The sequence below is a fragment of the Triturus cristatus genome, chromosome 8, assembly GCF_964204655.1.
Source record: "Triturus cristatus chromosome 8, aTriCri1.1, whole genome shotgun sequence".
Lineage (NCBI taxonomy): Eukaryota > Metazoa > Chordata > Amphibia > Caudata > Salamandridae > Triturus > Triturus cristatus.
In genome coordinates, this window is record NC_140591.1 from 465,782,624 (window position 1) to 465,796,997 (window position 14,374).

The 14,374-nt window shown below is 47.8% G+C and overlaps 1 protein-coding gene across 2 annotated transcripts in view; it reads right to left on the reverse strand.

Moving 5' to 3' along the window:
• Nucleotides 1–14,374, reverse strand: part of SPRYD7 (SPRY domain containing 7) — an 875,965-nt gene that overhangs the window by 170,667 nt on the left and 690,924 nt on the right. For both annotated transcript variants that reach the window (XM_085621932.1, XM_085621931.1), the window contains one exon: nucleotides 12,478–12,594. In XM_085621932.1, coding sequence (XP_085478058.1) covers nucleotides 12,478–12,594 — 117 coding nt within the window. The remainder of the gene's footprint in view (nucleotides 1–12,477; nucleotides 12,595–14,374) is intronic.

Below are 14,374 nucleotides of genomic sequence, written 5' to 3' on the forward strand. Positions count from 1 at the left end.
TAGATTGGCATAGAGTTTAGCGGTGTAGTGCATTGGTTTTGAGTAGAGTGCAGTGGTGTAGTGCATTGATTGGTGTAGAGTGCAGTGTAGTGCATTTGTTTCGAGTAGATTGAAGTAGAGTGCAGTCGTGTAGTGCACTGGTTTTGAGAAGATTGGCGCAGAGTGCAGTCGTGTAGTGCATTGATTGGGAGCAGATTAGCGTAGAGTGCAGTGGTGTAGTGCATTGGTTTTGAGTAGATTGGCATAGAGTGCATTGATGTAGAGTAGTGTAGAGTGCAGTGATGTAGAGTAGTGTAGAGTGCAGTGGCATAGAGCAGTGGAGAGTAGACAGCAGTGGCACAGAGTGCAATGGCACAGATTGGAGTAGAGTGACGTTGAGCGGCTCAGAGCGGGGTAGAGCAGCTCAGAGTGAAGTGGCATATGATGGAGTGGTGCAGGTTAGAGTCCAGAGTCGTAGAGTGCAGTGTAGAGTCCAGAGTGCGGTCATGCAGAGTACAGCATCAGAGTGTAGGGTGTTAGGAGTGCAGAGTGGTGCAGAAAGCAGTGACGTAGAGTACAATGGTGCAGAGTAGAATAGAGTGGCATAGCATGCAGTGACAGAGTACATTGGTGTAGCGTGATGAAGCATGTAATGGCGTAGAGTGCAGTGGCATAAAGTAGAATGTTGTGATTATAGTGGCGTAAAATGCAGCGTTGCAAAGTAGTTGGCGTAGGTGCAGTGGTGTAGGTGCTTTGGTTTTCAGTAAAGTGGTTTAGAGTGCATTGGCATAAAGTGCAGTGGTTTAGAGCACAGTGGCATAGCGTAGACTGTAGTGGCGTGGCACCGAGTAAGAGTGTATGGCGTAGAGTAGATGGTTTCAAAGTAGAAAGGAGTAGTGCAGGGTACTATAGTTGTGCAAGGTACAGCACAGTGGGATGGAGCAGAGCGGCACAGAGCAGAGAGGCACAGAGCAGAGCGGCACAGAGCAGAGCGGCACAGAGCAGAGCGGCACAGAGCAGAGCGGCGCAGAGCAGAGCGGCGCAGAGCAGAGCGGCGCAGAGCAGAGCGGCGCAGAGCAGAGCGGCGCAGAGCAGAGCGGCGCAGAGCAGAGCGGCGCAGAGTGGAGTGGTATAGAGAAGTGGTGTAGAGTGCAGTGTTGCACAGCGGTGTGGAGTGGTGCAGAGTGGAGTAGCCTAGTCTGGAGTGGTGTAGCATGCAGTGTCATTGAGTGCAGTGGAGCATAGTATATTAGAGTGGCGTAGAGTGCTATAGCATAGAGTGCAGTAGAGTGGTACAGAGTAAAGTGGCTGAGTTCAGTGACAGAGTGCAGTGCTGCATAGTAGTGTTGTAGAGTGCAGGAGTGTAGAGAAGAGTGACAGTGTGCAGTGGCATAGAGTAGATTGTTTCAGAGTAGAGTGAAGTGGAGTAGTGCAGGGTAGAGTATAGTGGTGCAGGGTATAGTGGTACAGAGTAGAGTGCAGTGGCATAGAGGAGTAGAGTGACGTCAAGCAGAGTGGTACAGCATAGCGCTGATTGCAGTGTCACCGAGTAGAGTGGCTTAAATTGCAGTGCCATAGAGTGCAACAGCATAAAGTAGATTGTTTCAGAGTAGAGTGAAGTGTTGAGTGGTGTAGAGTAAAGTGGAGTGGTACAGAGTAGTAGCGAAGAGTGCAGTGGTGCATAGAGTGGGGAAGAGTGCAATGGCAGAGTAGAGTGGTTCAGAGTAAAAAGCTGTGTGGTGGTGCAGAGAGGAATGCTGTGACGCAGTGTGGGTGGGTGTGGCATAGTGTGGAGTGGTGCAGAGTAGAGTGCAGTGGTGTGGTAACGTGGAGTATGCATGGTATAGTAGCGTACTGCCATTACAGACAACACACCTTCAACTGAAATACCCATTACATTTGTACAAACATTCACTTTTATTGATAAAAGTATACAGCGCACAAAAATGGTAATGTGTGGAACTGCTATCACCCAATGGATTGATTTGAACGTCAGCACAGTTCATTTAGAAACATTTAAATTTTGTTATGACCTAGAAAAAACAAAACATCCGTAGAGCCTTCCTCAGGCAGACCCCACCCCCCCCACCTCCCCCCACCTCCCCCCCACTAGTCAACATGATTGTCACATAAATCCTCTTCCTTTGAAGTCAGAGAAAGAAAAATAAAGATCAAGCTCCCTGGAAGACACAGCCTGACCTTTGGACTCTGTTTTTGAATGCACAGCAAAAGTGACAAGATAATAACAAGATTTAAAGGCCTGTTTACATATAGCGAGTTCGTAGAATAATACAGTAAACAAGTTTTGGGCAACGGGAGGAACGAACTTGAGCTGGACAGCCTAAAGCAGATATTGCCAGCAATTAGAAAGACAGAAAATGTGAGTTACAAACCACAAAGCCAATGGTAAGCAATGGGCGGAAGCAGTCCTAGGACAACTGTCTGAATGTCGCCAAGATGTCTTTAGAAAACCAGACAGCTCTGCTGTCTGGTAGGCTGTGACCTAAAAAGGCTGTGCACAGCAGGATGTTTCCAGCATGGGAGGGTAGGCCACAGTGCCTGGCTGCAGGACATGTCCTGCAGCCCATGTCCTGCAGCCAAGCCCCACGGGTCGGATTTACATATTGTAATTAAATATTACTTTACCTTAAAAATAAACCTAGAAATTCACTGAAAAAAGCAAGGTTAAAGTATAGTTAGGGGAATTTATCAGTGACAACTAACACTTTGAACTACAAAAACACAGAAATCCATCAGTTATAGTTATATATACTAACTACAATTGGCATGCAGCACGCCCCCACGTGCAGCCAACCCCATTTTGGGTTGGCCACAGCACCTGGTCCTGGGGACTTAAAGGGGTTAAAGGTGCTTCCAGAGCCTCTTTAGGCCCTGGGGAGCTCATCCCCTAGGGCCCTACATTTAAGCTAAAAGAAGAGGGGGTCCCCGCAGCCCCCCCCCCCCGAGCCTTTATCGGCCCGGTGACTCCATACCCCAGGGACATTTAATTAAATAAAGGGGAGGGGGGCTGCATGGTCCATCTCCTTGGGCCGATTTCGGGCCCGGGGACACCCATCTCCCAGGGCCCATCAGAATTTTGCAGGGGGAGGCACGCAGCCCCCTCCTCAAGATGATTTCGGCCCCAGGGATGAAAAGTCAGTTCCCAGCGGGCGGGAGCATTTTTGAATCTCCCGCTCGCTGAGAGCGGACTTGGTGTTTGCTCCCGCTTGGCGGGAGTTCTGAAAATGCTCCTGCCAAGCGAGGGCAAACACGCAGTGGAGCGGGCAGGGAAACAACTATGTCCTGGGGTGGGCTACTTGGGACATATCGGAGCCGGCATCGGGGATTTGGTCCCCAGGGCCATTAATGGGTCTGGGGGGCCATGTGGCCCCCCCGCTCGACATTTTACAAAATTTCAGCCCTGGGGGCCTTTAAAGGCTTGGGGAGAGGAGGCTCATGCTCCCCTCATTTTACGAAATTTCAAACCCAGGTCCTCCGCTGCCTCAGGGAGGGGGACCGCACATACCCCCTCCCAGAAATAATATGTTCAGCCCCAGAGGTGGGCTTCCGGAGACCTCTAACGGCTGGGGGAAGGGAGCCGCGTAGTCCCCCTCCCCTTTATGAACACAGTCACAGGTGTAGGCTTCCCAGGGATTATAATAAATAAATACGGCCCGGCAGTCCTTTTTTCCCCCAGATCGCACGAGTCTCTCACAGGAACGCTGCATTTTTTGCCTTTTTATTTTTTTTTGGGCCCCAGCAGGGTTCCTCTGGGTCTCCCCCATAGGGACAAGGGGATCCGGGTATTCCTACCCAACCCACACATCTTTATTTTTTTATAACGTAAGGACAGGGGGCTAAGTCCCCGAGTACTGTAATAACTGCTATCCACATTTTTCTCATGTTGTTGGCAGCCATTCAGAGCACTCGCTTGAGTCAGGCTCCTGCAGGAGTGAGATGTCCCAAGGGAAATAAAGCTCCCTCTGCCAAACAGTATGCTCTATTTTTAAATTGGTGCTCCCTTGAAAGTCTTCAAACTTATGCAGGTCCAACTACCAAAATATACAATGATTTTTTACCTTACATTTCTCAAACTACAGAACTGATTTAGGCAAAATCACAATCTGCAAACCGAGATCTAGCTTCCTGCCAAATTTGGTGCAATTTCGCTCAATAGTTTTTGCTGTAGCCCATCCTAAAGAAGTCTATTGAAAATGCATGGGCATTTCGCGTTTTGGGGCCCCCTTTTTTCCCCTTAGCCCCCGCTTGACGGATCACCCCGCAACTTTCCAGGAAGGAGCTGAGGTGGATGAACCTTTTTATCAGAAAGTTTTGAGAACATTCGTCAAATGGGCGCAAAGTTATTAGCAAATTAAAAAACGCTCTCTGTGGAAAAGCAGATGTCTTCCAAGCGGCGATTCCCATAACATCCTGCAATCGGGCCAAGTAATTTAATTTCTTCAGGGACTGTTTTGTCAAGGAGCAGGTCTAGGGTTAAATTCCTTTTAGTATACTGCGACTTGTGCCAAATTCACTAATGAATCTAATCTAGAGAACTGTGAGAGGACAACACAATTACATGAGTTAGGAGCATATATTGTGCCTGTTATCAGCTTTAAGGTGGCAGTTTCCAGTTTAACAAATGCAGATCTGTCTGCCGGATCAGATCAGGTCTTCGCTTATATGGTAGAATTTTCCTGAGGATCCCGATTTCACATTTTTGGAACTTCTGACATTTTGCTAGAGTTTGGGAACAAACTCCTTTAACTACTGCTAACCACTCAGTCCACACAGTCATGTTTGAATTTCTCTCATTCTGATAGAGAAGGGTGTGCTTTATGAAGAAGCACAATAACAGCACTTTTAGTGTTCTAGTAGTGTAGGACATTCTTCCTTTTCAGGTCTGACATGACCCAGCAGCTACCTGCAGGACCCAAATTCAAAAGTATCTTTATTCGGATATTAAAACATCCAGAAAAGAACAAAATATTTACACATTTCAAATACAATAAATTTGAGCAATTCATCTTAAAACATTAAAAAACAACATGTCTGATGGACCATTCCAAGATATTAGTAGCAAAATTGGGCCCAAGATTTATACTAAATTACAAATTCATAGTTTTGTTTTTTTTATAAAGTGCAGTTAAATACCATCTGTGCAGGTAGGGAATACCAACTTTTTGAGAATAATTAAAATGCAAGATCGTAGGTTACATAAGATCAATCAAGTTAAAAAAGCCGTAGCCTGATTAAAACAAACTTCTTATAACATCCCAAGTATTGTAAACGTTGCAGTACAACAATTGTGAAAACTCCATACATCATCTCCTGTTCTGTGTACAGTGTAAAACTATCATACGGGGGGCCTTTTAGTCCGGGTGCCTCAACAACAACTTCCGGCAACCAAACTAACTTACGCCTCCCTTCTAGAGTTCCTCAGTTTCACAGCTAATCTTAGAAAATTTACAGTACAGAACAATGTGAAGGGTTCCGCGGACAGTTTTAGGTATAAGAGAGCTACTCTAACCTGGGTAAATTTATTCGCTCTTAGGATGGTTTTTAAAAAGAGAGCCCGCGGATATTCATAAAATGGACAAAAGAATACAAAATGTAGGGTATCCTGTGGAGATCCCAGATCGCAGCCACAGGGACCCTTTGTATCAATTTCTTTCGTATATCCCGCGGGAACTGCTAAAATATGGTGTAAGAGATCCAGTCTAAATCTGGTCATTGAAAATCTATCATTTTTGTTATAGATCAGTGCCAGGTAGGGTTCGAGACCTACAACAGATTTAGTTAATATATGAGATCTCACTGACCCTTTCAGAATTTCGCTATCTTCCCGGGCACAGGCTATCCGCCTCATGTATTCTGCTTTTAGCGTGACCTTTAGCTGCGGTGTTAGTGCCGTTGGTTCCTTGAAATATTTTGCAAAACCCAGCCACTCCAGTTTATCCTGAACATATTTAAGCCATGGTATCTTATGACCTTTATCCCTGTTAATACAGTCTGTTAGTATTTCTCTGCTTAGACTTGCTTCAGGGTTGGTCCAGATTTTGATCCAACACAGTAATGGCCTGAAACTTAATCTGTCAGAGATATACGGGATCCCTAGCTCCTCATGAATAATATGGGCCGGTGTACTTTGAGAAACCTGCAAGATCCTCCTAAGAAACTTGTTTTCCTCTAGTTGAATAGAGGCCACGTTTCTAAATCCCCAAACCTCACTCCCATACATAATTTTAGAACAACAAATTGAATTATATAAATTCAATATTTCCAGCACTGACCATCTACCTAATCTCGTGGCACGATTCATAATTGAGCCCATAATGCTCACGTGCTGTTTGCATTTTTCAGTGGTTAGTGCATTAAAATTGAGATGTTTGTCGAAGGTGATCCCTAGATAGTTGAAGACCTCGACCTTCTCTAGTTTGTGTCCCCCAATTTTAAAGGTAAAATTCTTGGTTGGTCTTTTCCCTACTTCCATAATGTAGGATTTTGTGAGGTTAGGGGATAGATCTAGATTTGCCATGAACTCGCAAAAGCCGTCAATAAGAGATTGCAGACCCCTCCCTGTGCGCGAGAGGAGTACTGCGTCATCCGCATACAATAAGACCGGGATATTTCTATTTGCTACTCTCGGGCAATCAACTCCCAATGTACTCAGAGCATTGTCCAAACCATTTATATATAATGTAAATAAAAAAGGCGCCAGGATGCAGCCTTGTCTCACACCCCCTGTGCAAGAAAAGTGGTCGGTTAGATTCCCCTCGTTACTATACCGAACCTGGGCTGTAGTACTCGTGTGCAATGATTTTAAAATGAATATCAAGCTCAAGTCTACCCCTAGCAACTCTAGAATCTCCCATAATTTCCCTCGATTGACCCGGTCGAAGGCTGCTGTTAAGTCCATAAAAGCTAAAAAAACTGTACCTTCGCCAGCCACCGTATATTTTGCGACCATATTATATAAATTGAGGCATTGGTCAGTAGTTGAGCGGCCCATTCTAAAACCATACTGGGTGTCTGTGATAATTTCCTTTTCCTCCGCCCAGTCCATGAGACGATTTAAAATCACCTTCCCTAGCACCTTTGCAGACACATCAATTAAAGAAATTGGTCGGTAACATTGTGGGTTACTCTTATTTCCCTTTTTAAATATGGGAACAATATGGGCAGTTGACCAGGATCTTGGCAGTCCCTCTTCCACGGCTGTATTAAAAATTCTCACTAATATAGGTGCCCACAGCTCGACCTGTGATAAGAATAGATCTGGAGGAATCCCGTCTGGCCCCGGGGCCTTGTTTCTTGTCAGGGCACAAATTCCATTTTTAACTTCATCCACAGTAAACTCCACCCATGAATTTGGCAGAGTTCCCACCTCTGTGGCTAATTGGGTTGGAATGCTGACATGATTATACAGCTTACTAAAATGAGAAACCCATTCTTCTGGGAGGATGTTACAAGCCATCTTCTCGCTATTTGATGTCTGAAATATTGGATCATTTATCACCTTCCAGAATTTAGACATGTCTCTCAGCTCCGCTGCCTCCTTTAGGTTCCCCCAAGCCTCAGATTGGATAGTTTGTTTCCTCCTTTTTATGGCCAGCTTATATTGGGCCCTGCATTCCGTTATCCTTCTCTTATCTTTCGGTACTTTTTTAAGTGCCCGTTTTAATTCTCTTTGGGCACTGGAGCAAGCTTTGTCAAACCATTTCGGTTGGCTGTTGGACGTGGGTGATACTTTAGCCCGGAGTAACTTATCGATGTCCCGTGCCATATTTATAAAGGCGTTTATCAATTTTTTGCCTTTCACCTCCTGGTCTAAACACATCCAGATCCCACAATCGGGAGTTGCAATAAGATTTTTATAGAATACTTCCCCATCTATGTTAGACCAACGTATGCGCCTGCCTTGATCAATTGCATCGAGTTTGCCCCTCGTCATACTGGCCTTTGCCTGAGACGATGAATCCTCGACCATCAATGACAGCACCAAGGGGTTATGGTCACTAAAAATGCTAATCTGTATACTAAAATCTACAATCCTGTGTTTAAGATCATTCGAGACAAAAATAAAATCAATAATGGTATCCCTACCTCTGCCTTTAAACGTTGGGTTAATAACATTAGAATTAGTGGGCTTGATTAAGTCCATCGTGGGGATTAGATCATATGAGCCCAGGATATTACCAAGTTTACTACCTTCTAGTGTATGTTCTAGATGCCAGTCCTTGGTAGAGGCGCAGAAATCCCATTTAGCCCCTTCCCATTTTAAGTGTGGGCATTGATGGCAATTAAAATCACCCGCTAGAATCAAGGTTGGGGGGTTATTTCCCCTAGAGTGTAAGTCTGATAATCTATCCTCGAGCTCATTCAACCTCTGCGTTGGCTGAACTGCATTATAAAAATTTATTAAGACAAAACTTAAGCCCTTCCTGCGATGACTAATACCCTGTAAATGATCCGAGCTCCAGCCCAAGGCCTCCCAGGACCCTTGTAGTTTAAGAGACACATAAATCATTAGTCCCCCTTTCGCTCTTCCCATGCTAGATTTCCGTGCCGGTACAAAAAACATTTTATATCCCTCTAAGTGTACAACGCTACTATCCGTCTCCCACGTCTCTTGAAGACAGATAATATGGAATTTCTGACTATAGTCCAACCACTCCTTATTTTTTAACTTGGAAGATAATCCTGCAATATTCCAAGAGGCCACCCTCAGTTCCTCCACCTCGTAATTTGTTATCCTCCTGTCTAGGGTGGACTGATTTTGGTCAAGGGGCCCTGCCAAGCAAGTCCCTCCCGATACCACGCTATTAACTACAGGAGTTGGTGAAATTTCATTTTCCCTAATGGAAAGTTCTAGAGTATTTCCCGTGATATCCAGAAATTCCCTGTGCTCTAAATTAACTGAGGGAGATAGGGGCTCTAAAAGCTCTTCGTGGTCCAGTCAGTCCAGTTCATCCATCACTGCTGTCTCACATAATGGGGTGAACCGGTTAGGGCCAGACCACGGGCTATTATTTCTTGTGGTAAGCCTTTCCCTTCTTCTCCAATTCATTTGTCTTTGCTCGGTTAAATGGTCCCTGTAGAAAAAATTAAGTGGGAGCATTTTTATTGTCGACCCACTATCGAAAAACCCACAACTAAAAGCAAGTAATTCTTTTACCATTTGCGGGTCTCTGAAGTTAACAATAACGCAATCCCCTGGGAATTTTTTCTCTGATGGTCCAACCCAAGCTACCCTTCTTGCCATGAGGATTTGAGTATTCCTCGGATTAACTCCCCTCACGTTATTATGTAACCAGTGGTTAATTTTGTTTATCAGGGAGCTTGTCGATTCTTCTCTGTCTGGGTTTTGGGCTGGAACTCCCGCCAGGACTATTGTATATGGGCAGGAGGCTGGGGGCAAGTCCAATGTCTGAAGACCCGGAGTGCTCTTGGCCTGTGCCGCTGGCAAACTGTGAGCTAATACCGTCCCACTATTCTTACCCTCCTGCTGTGGTCTAGGGATTGCAATGATGGGGGGTGTATCTCTATCCTTGTTCACTATAGTGTCTGCACTCATGTTGCTCCCTACCAGCCCGCTATTATGTGAATCGGCACTGGCTGGACACAAGTCGCTCCTCAGCCCCTCCTGACTCGTGAATATTCGGGCCACCGGATGTTCCCTATTTTGTGCATCCAACAGTCTGATTATTTTCCCCTCTATATTCTTAATATGTTCTACTAAGGGGGCCAAGTGTTTAAGGAGGAGGGCTTCTATGTTGGACTCTAGTACTTTCGTTGTCTCCATTAGCCATTCCTTTCTAACTGCCGGGGAGCAGGTTTCACATTGTGTACAAGTAAATCGGGATCTTGTGTCCTCAGTAGCCATGGGTTCATTCCTAAGTGTACCTTTTTTCGGTTTATTGCCATTTCTGGTTTTTTCGGGTCCTTTACGATGTGCGTTTGGCAGGGACCTTATATTCGCAATAGGGCCAGGTGCAAGGGGGGGGTCTGTCCCTAGTAACATTTTTTTCGATCGGGTAATCACTTCACTTTCTCTCCCTAGTGGGATGTCAGGTTCTCTTTCTACCCCAATGGCATTCCCAGTTTGTTCTTCAGCTCTAATTTCCCTGGTACCCGGGGTTGGTTGCTCAGAGACTCCAGACACCGTCACATTTGGTCTCAAGGGAGAAGTATGGTGTTGACAGGGGGGGGTTAAAGACCCCTCCAATATTATTACCTCTTGTTCCCCCTCTACTCCCGTAACTGTATGAACTTGTACTGTGGTCACATGCTGGGTGTTACTATGGGCTAAGATGTTCTGACCTTCAGGGGTACTCCCCCCAGGTGTGACACACTCAGCAATTGTCCCCAGTGAAGATCGTTTGTGGGCCAGGAGGGAATCAAGAGATAACCTCCGCTCCGTCAATAATATTTCATGTGAAAGTAAGGATTCTGCCCGTGTGATGAATGCATCTAGGGTTCCCTTTACTCCTCCCTCTGGTCTATTCTGGGGTTTTTTCGTTTTTCCCATGGTCAACCTTTGTCCTCCCGCTTTTATAATATCGTCTAACAACCGCTTTAACAACCGGCGAACTTTAACCCTTAGTCAGCCAGATGTGGCTAGCCAATACCAAGCACGAAACAATAGGTGTTGTCTAACAGCAATGTATAGCCCACAAAATGCCCCCCTGTAACTCATCTCTCCTGTCCTCTTACAGATGTGACAATGTTCTGGAATTGGCTCGAGGACCAAGAGTTACAGCCCGGCCCGGCCTCCTCCGGCCCCTGACGGCCACAGACGGCCCGCCCTCTGCCCGGGCTCAGCCCGCGCGCGTCCCGCGGAGGGAGCCTCTGTTTTTTATAGCCCCTCCGGGCGCTGAGCAAGCCGGAAGGAAGTCCTGGCTGGCGCTGTGAATGCCGGGAGCTGTAGTCCCCCCCCACTGCGGCCAACAAGCACTGGTGGCGGCGAGGGGAACCGACAGCGTGTGCGTCCCGTCCCTGGTGGTCCAGCGGCGTTCCTGCGTTCCTGCGGCGTCAAAGCAAGACAAGGTGAGTCCCCCGCTCCACCGAGGGAGCCTCTGTTTTTATAGCCCCTCCGGGCGCTGAGCAAGCCGGAAGGAAGTCCTGGCTGGCGCTGTGAATGCCGGGAGCTGTAGTCCCCCCCCCACTGCGGCCAACAAGCACTGGTGGCGGCGAGGGGAACCGACAGCGTGTGCGTCCCGTCCCTGGTGGTCCAGCGGAGTTCCTGCGTTCCTGCGGCGTCAAAGCAAGACAAGGTGAGTCCCCCGCTCCACCGAGGGAGCCTCTGTTTTTTATAGCCCCTCCGGGCGCTGAGCAAGCCGGAAGGAAGTCCTGGCTGGCGCTGTGAATGCCGGGAGCTGTAGTCCCCCCCCACTGCGGCCAACAAGCACTGGTGGCGGCGAGGGGAACCGACAGCGTGTGCGTCCCGTCCCTGGTGGTCCAGCGGCGTTCCTGCGTTCCTGCGGCGTCAAAGCAAGACAAGGTGAGTCCCCCGCTCCACCGAGGGAGCCTCTGTTTTTTATAGCCCCTCCGGGCGCTGAGCAAGCCGGAAGGAAGTCCTGGCTGGCGCTGTGAATGCCGGGAGCTGTAGTCCCCCCCCACTGCGGCCAACAAGCACTGGTGGCGGCGAGGGGAACCGACAGCGTGTGCGTCCCGTCCCTGGTGGTCCAGCGGCGTTCCTGCGGCGTCAAAGCAAGACAAGGTGAGTCCCCCGCTCCACCGAGGGAGCCTCTGTTTTTTATAGCCCCTCCGGGCGCTGAGCAAGCCGGAAGGAAGTCCTGGCTGGCGCTGTGAATGCCGGGAGCTGTAGTCCCCCCCCACTGCGGCCAACAAGCACTGGTGGCGGCGAGGGGAACCGACAGCGTGTGCGTCCCGTCCCTGGTGGTCCAGCGGCGTTCCTGCGTTCCTTTAGCCGTAGGTTACGGCGTGATGTCTCAGGGGATCAATGTCCGTAGATGCGGGGGACATGACCCAGCAGCTACCTGCAGGACCCATTCTTAATGCTTTATAATATACTTAAGACTGGGCTCGGACTCCATCCAGAGGAGCATTTCTCTCTCACCCGTGCCAATGGGCTGCTTAGTTATCATTCTGGGGCCGTATTATAGAAGTGTCACGGGGAAACAACAGCTGTTTGCGCCAGCATTGCACGCTCCCGGGGCACTTTGGTATTACAGAAGGGGCCGCAGGCGTTTGTGCATCCCCTTCTGTAATTCTGAAAGTGCTGGCGCTGTATGTGGGATTCCTCGAGAGGGCGTTGCCTTATTTGCATGGGGGAATGGCCCCCCTGGGCTTGAAGCATCCAACGCATTTTGCTTCTTTGACGGGATTGCACTTCACAAGAGTTAAAAGCAAGAACCAGCGTGCAAATCTCCTAGGGTGGGACAGAAGACATTGTACATCAATCATTTGCAGTGCTGAAGTAAACCATCATACATAACAAAGCAGCGATTAGGTAAACACTCATATTTCACTAACCTGTAGATTGGATTTTAAATTCGAAGTAGCTCTTGTTTTGATGCAAGGGAGCATTGGCTAAGCAACCACCTGTGCCGCATATCCTTCTTCCATTTTTAACAATAACAACATCCGTTCCTGTGCGAAAAACAAAATAGCAAAACTGTGTTGGTAACTTCAATTACAAATAAAAAAATGGTCATAGCATTGCTTCACAAAGTAAGGATTGTTGTGTTGATCATTCGTTCTGAAACAACCCACCCTAACTAAGAATCTCTAAATTATCTATGTGCCTCAGTATACAGAATTCAAACTAGTCAGCTAATTAGGATAGACATTACAGGGTCTCCAATCCTGAACTCCAACTTTTAGAGTAGTCATCTGCATATACAGCCATTTTTAATTCTATGTCAGGACCGGAGGCTCCGATTATGCTTCTCATTTCTTTGCTTTATTGTAGCAGCCAATAAAAAAAACCTTTATTCCATAAACTACAAATCCCATGAGACCTATGTACCATACTACTATAGAGACTAGCCCTATATAAGGTCTGAGGCAAACACCCCCTCTTTCTTTGCTGCTCCGCAGCCAGTTAAGTGCCTCTCCCTTACTGCTTGGATGTGTTTGTGGTGTATGGGTGTTGAGAGCACTGCTGATTCCTTTGTGTCTGGAATGTATTTTCATTGTCATGGTTAAATCGCCTTTGAATACCCTGCACTTGCTTTGCGCTGAGTGTGTTACTGTATAGACCGCTTAGGCTTATTGCTGGCGTGCGCTTGATTCGCGCTGTGTCTTAATTACCTGCCGCTTGTAGGTCAGACACTTGTGCGGGAGTGCAGCGCTAGGGAGCGCTTCGGCCTCCCCGACCGGGCAAGCTGCGCCCGTGTCTCTACCAGTGGAGAGAGAGTTTGGGTGCGAGGACTGCGCGTCGTTGCTCGCGTGAGTCCTCTTTCCTTCTTCACAGGCGGCCATTTTGAGGTATTGACATTGAAACTGACTTGATTGCGATCTCCAATCGGTGTGCAGAGCAGGAAACGCTTGTTTATTTGAATTATTTGCGTATTTAGCCCGTGTTTCAGCCCCCGCTGACGCCCGTAGCTCTGAATCTGCTGAAGGCTGGAAAAGATTGGCATAGGCTCTGCCTAGAGAGGTTTGGCAGGCCCTTCCCCCACTACATAATACTTTTATAGGCGTGATTGCCTGGCTTGCCTGGGGTTGTCCCTCTCTCCCATAATTACTCCTGCCCGCACATCGCCTGCTGTATACTTGGGTGACAGCTATCAGTTATACCATAGCAGAATACTATTTCGAAGAGGAGTATTTTGATTCCGAACCATCTGGTTCACTGGAACAGGACCTAGTTAAAGGCCTTGGACGCTGGAGTGCAGCTGTCCGTGAATTCAGCGCTGGTAAGGGCTATTGCACCCCTTAAATGGCATCTTAACAAATATGCGCTGCAGCAGGGGTGGCTCCCAGCCCCTAATACCTGTCCCAAAACAACAGAAAAGAAGGTTTCTAACCCCCACTCAGAGGACTTCGCTCGGCTATCAAGAGCCCTAGCCATGGTCACGCCTATCTGGCGCAGGCAGACCAGACGACGTTTATCCAGGGAGAAAAAGGAGACTCCTCTACTGACGGCGAGTCCAATCAGGAGGAATTCGCTAGGCCAGGAAACAACAACATCATGTGGAGCCTCCTCCACCGCCTAAGCATCTTACTTTCGACCCGACAGACATCATTCACCCCAATTCTACGGCATGGCTACCCTCACAAGAGGTGGCGGACTATCTTCAGTCACATCTCCAACGCACCTTCGACAAAGACGCGACTTAGGTCGGAGTGCCCGAGACCTGACCTAGCCGCCCGCATGGCGGAGACCCCCTGAAACGGATCCGACCATGCTAACCTACCTGAAAAA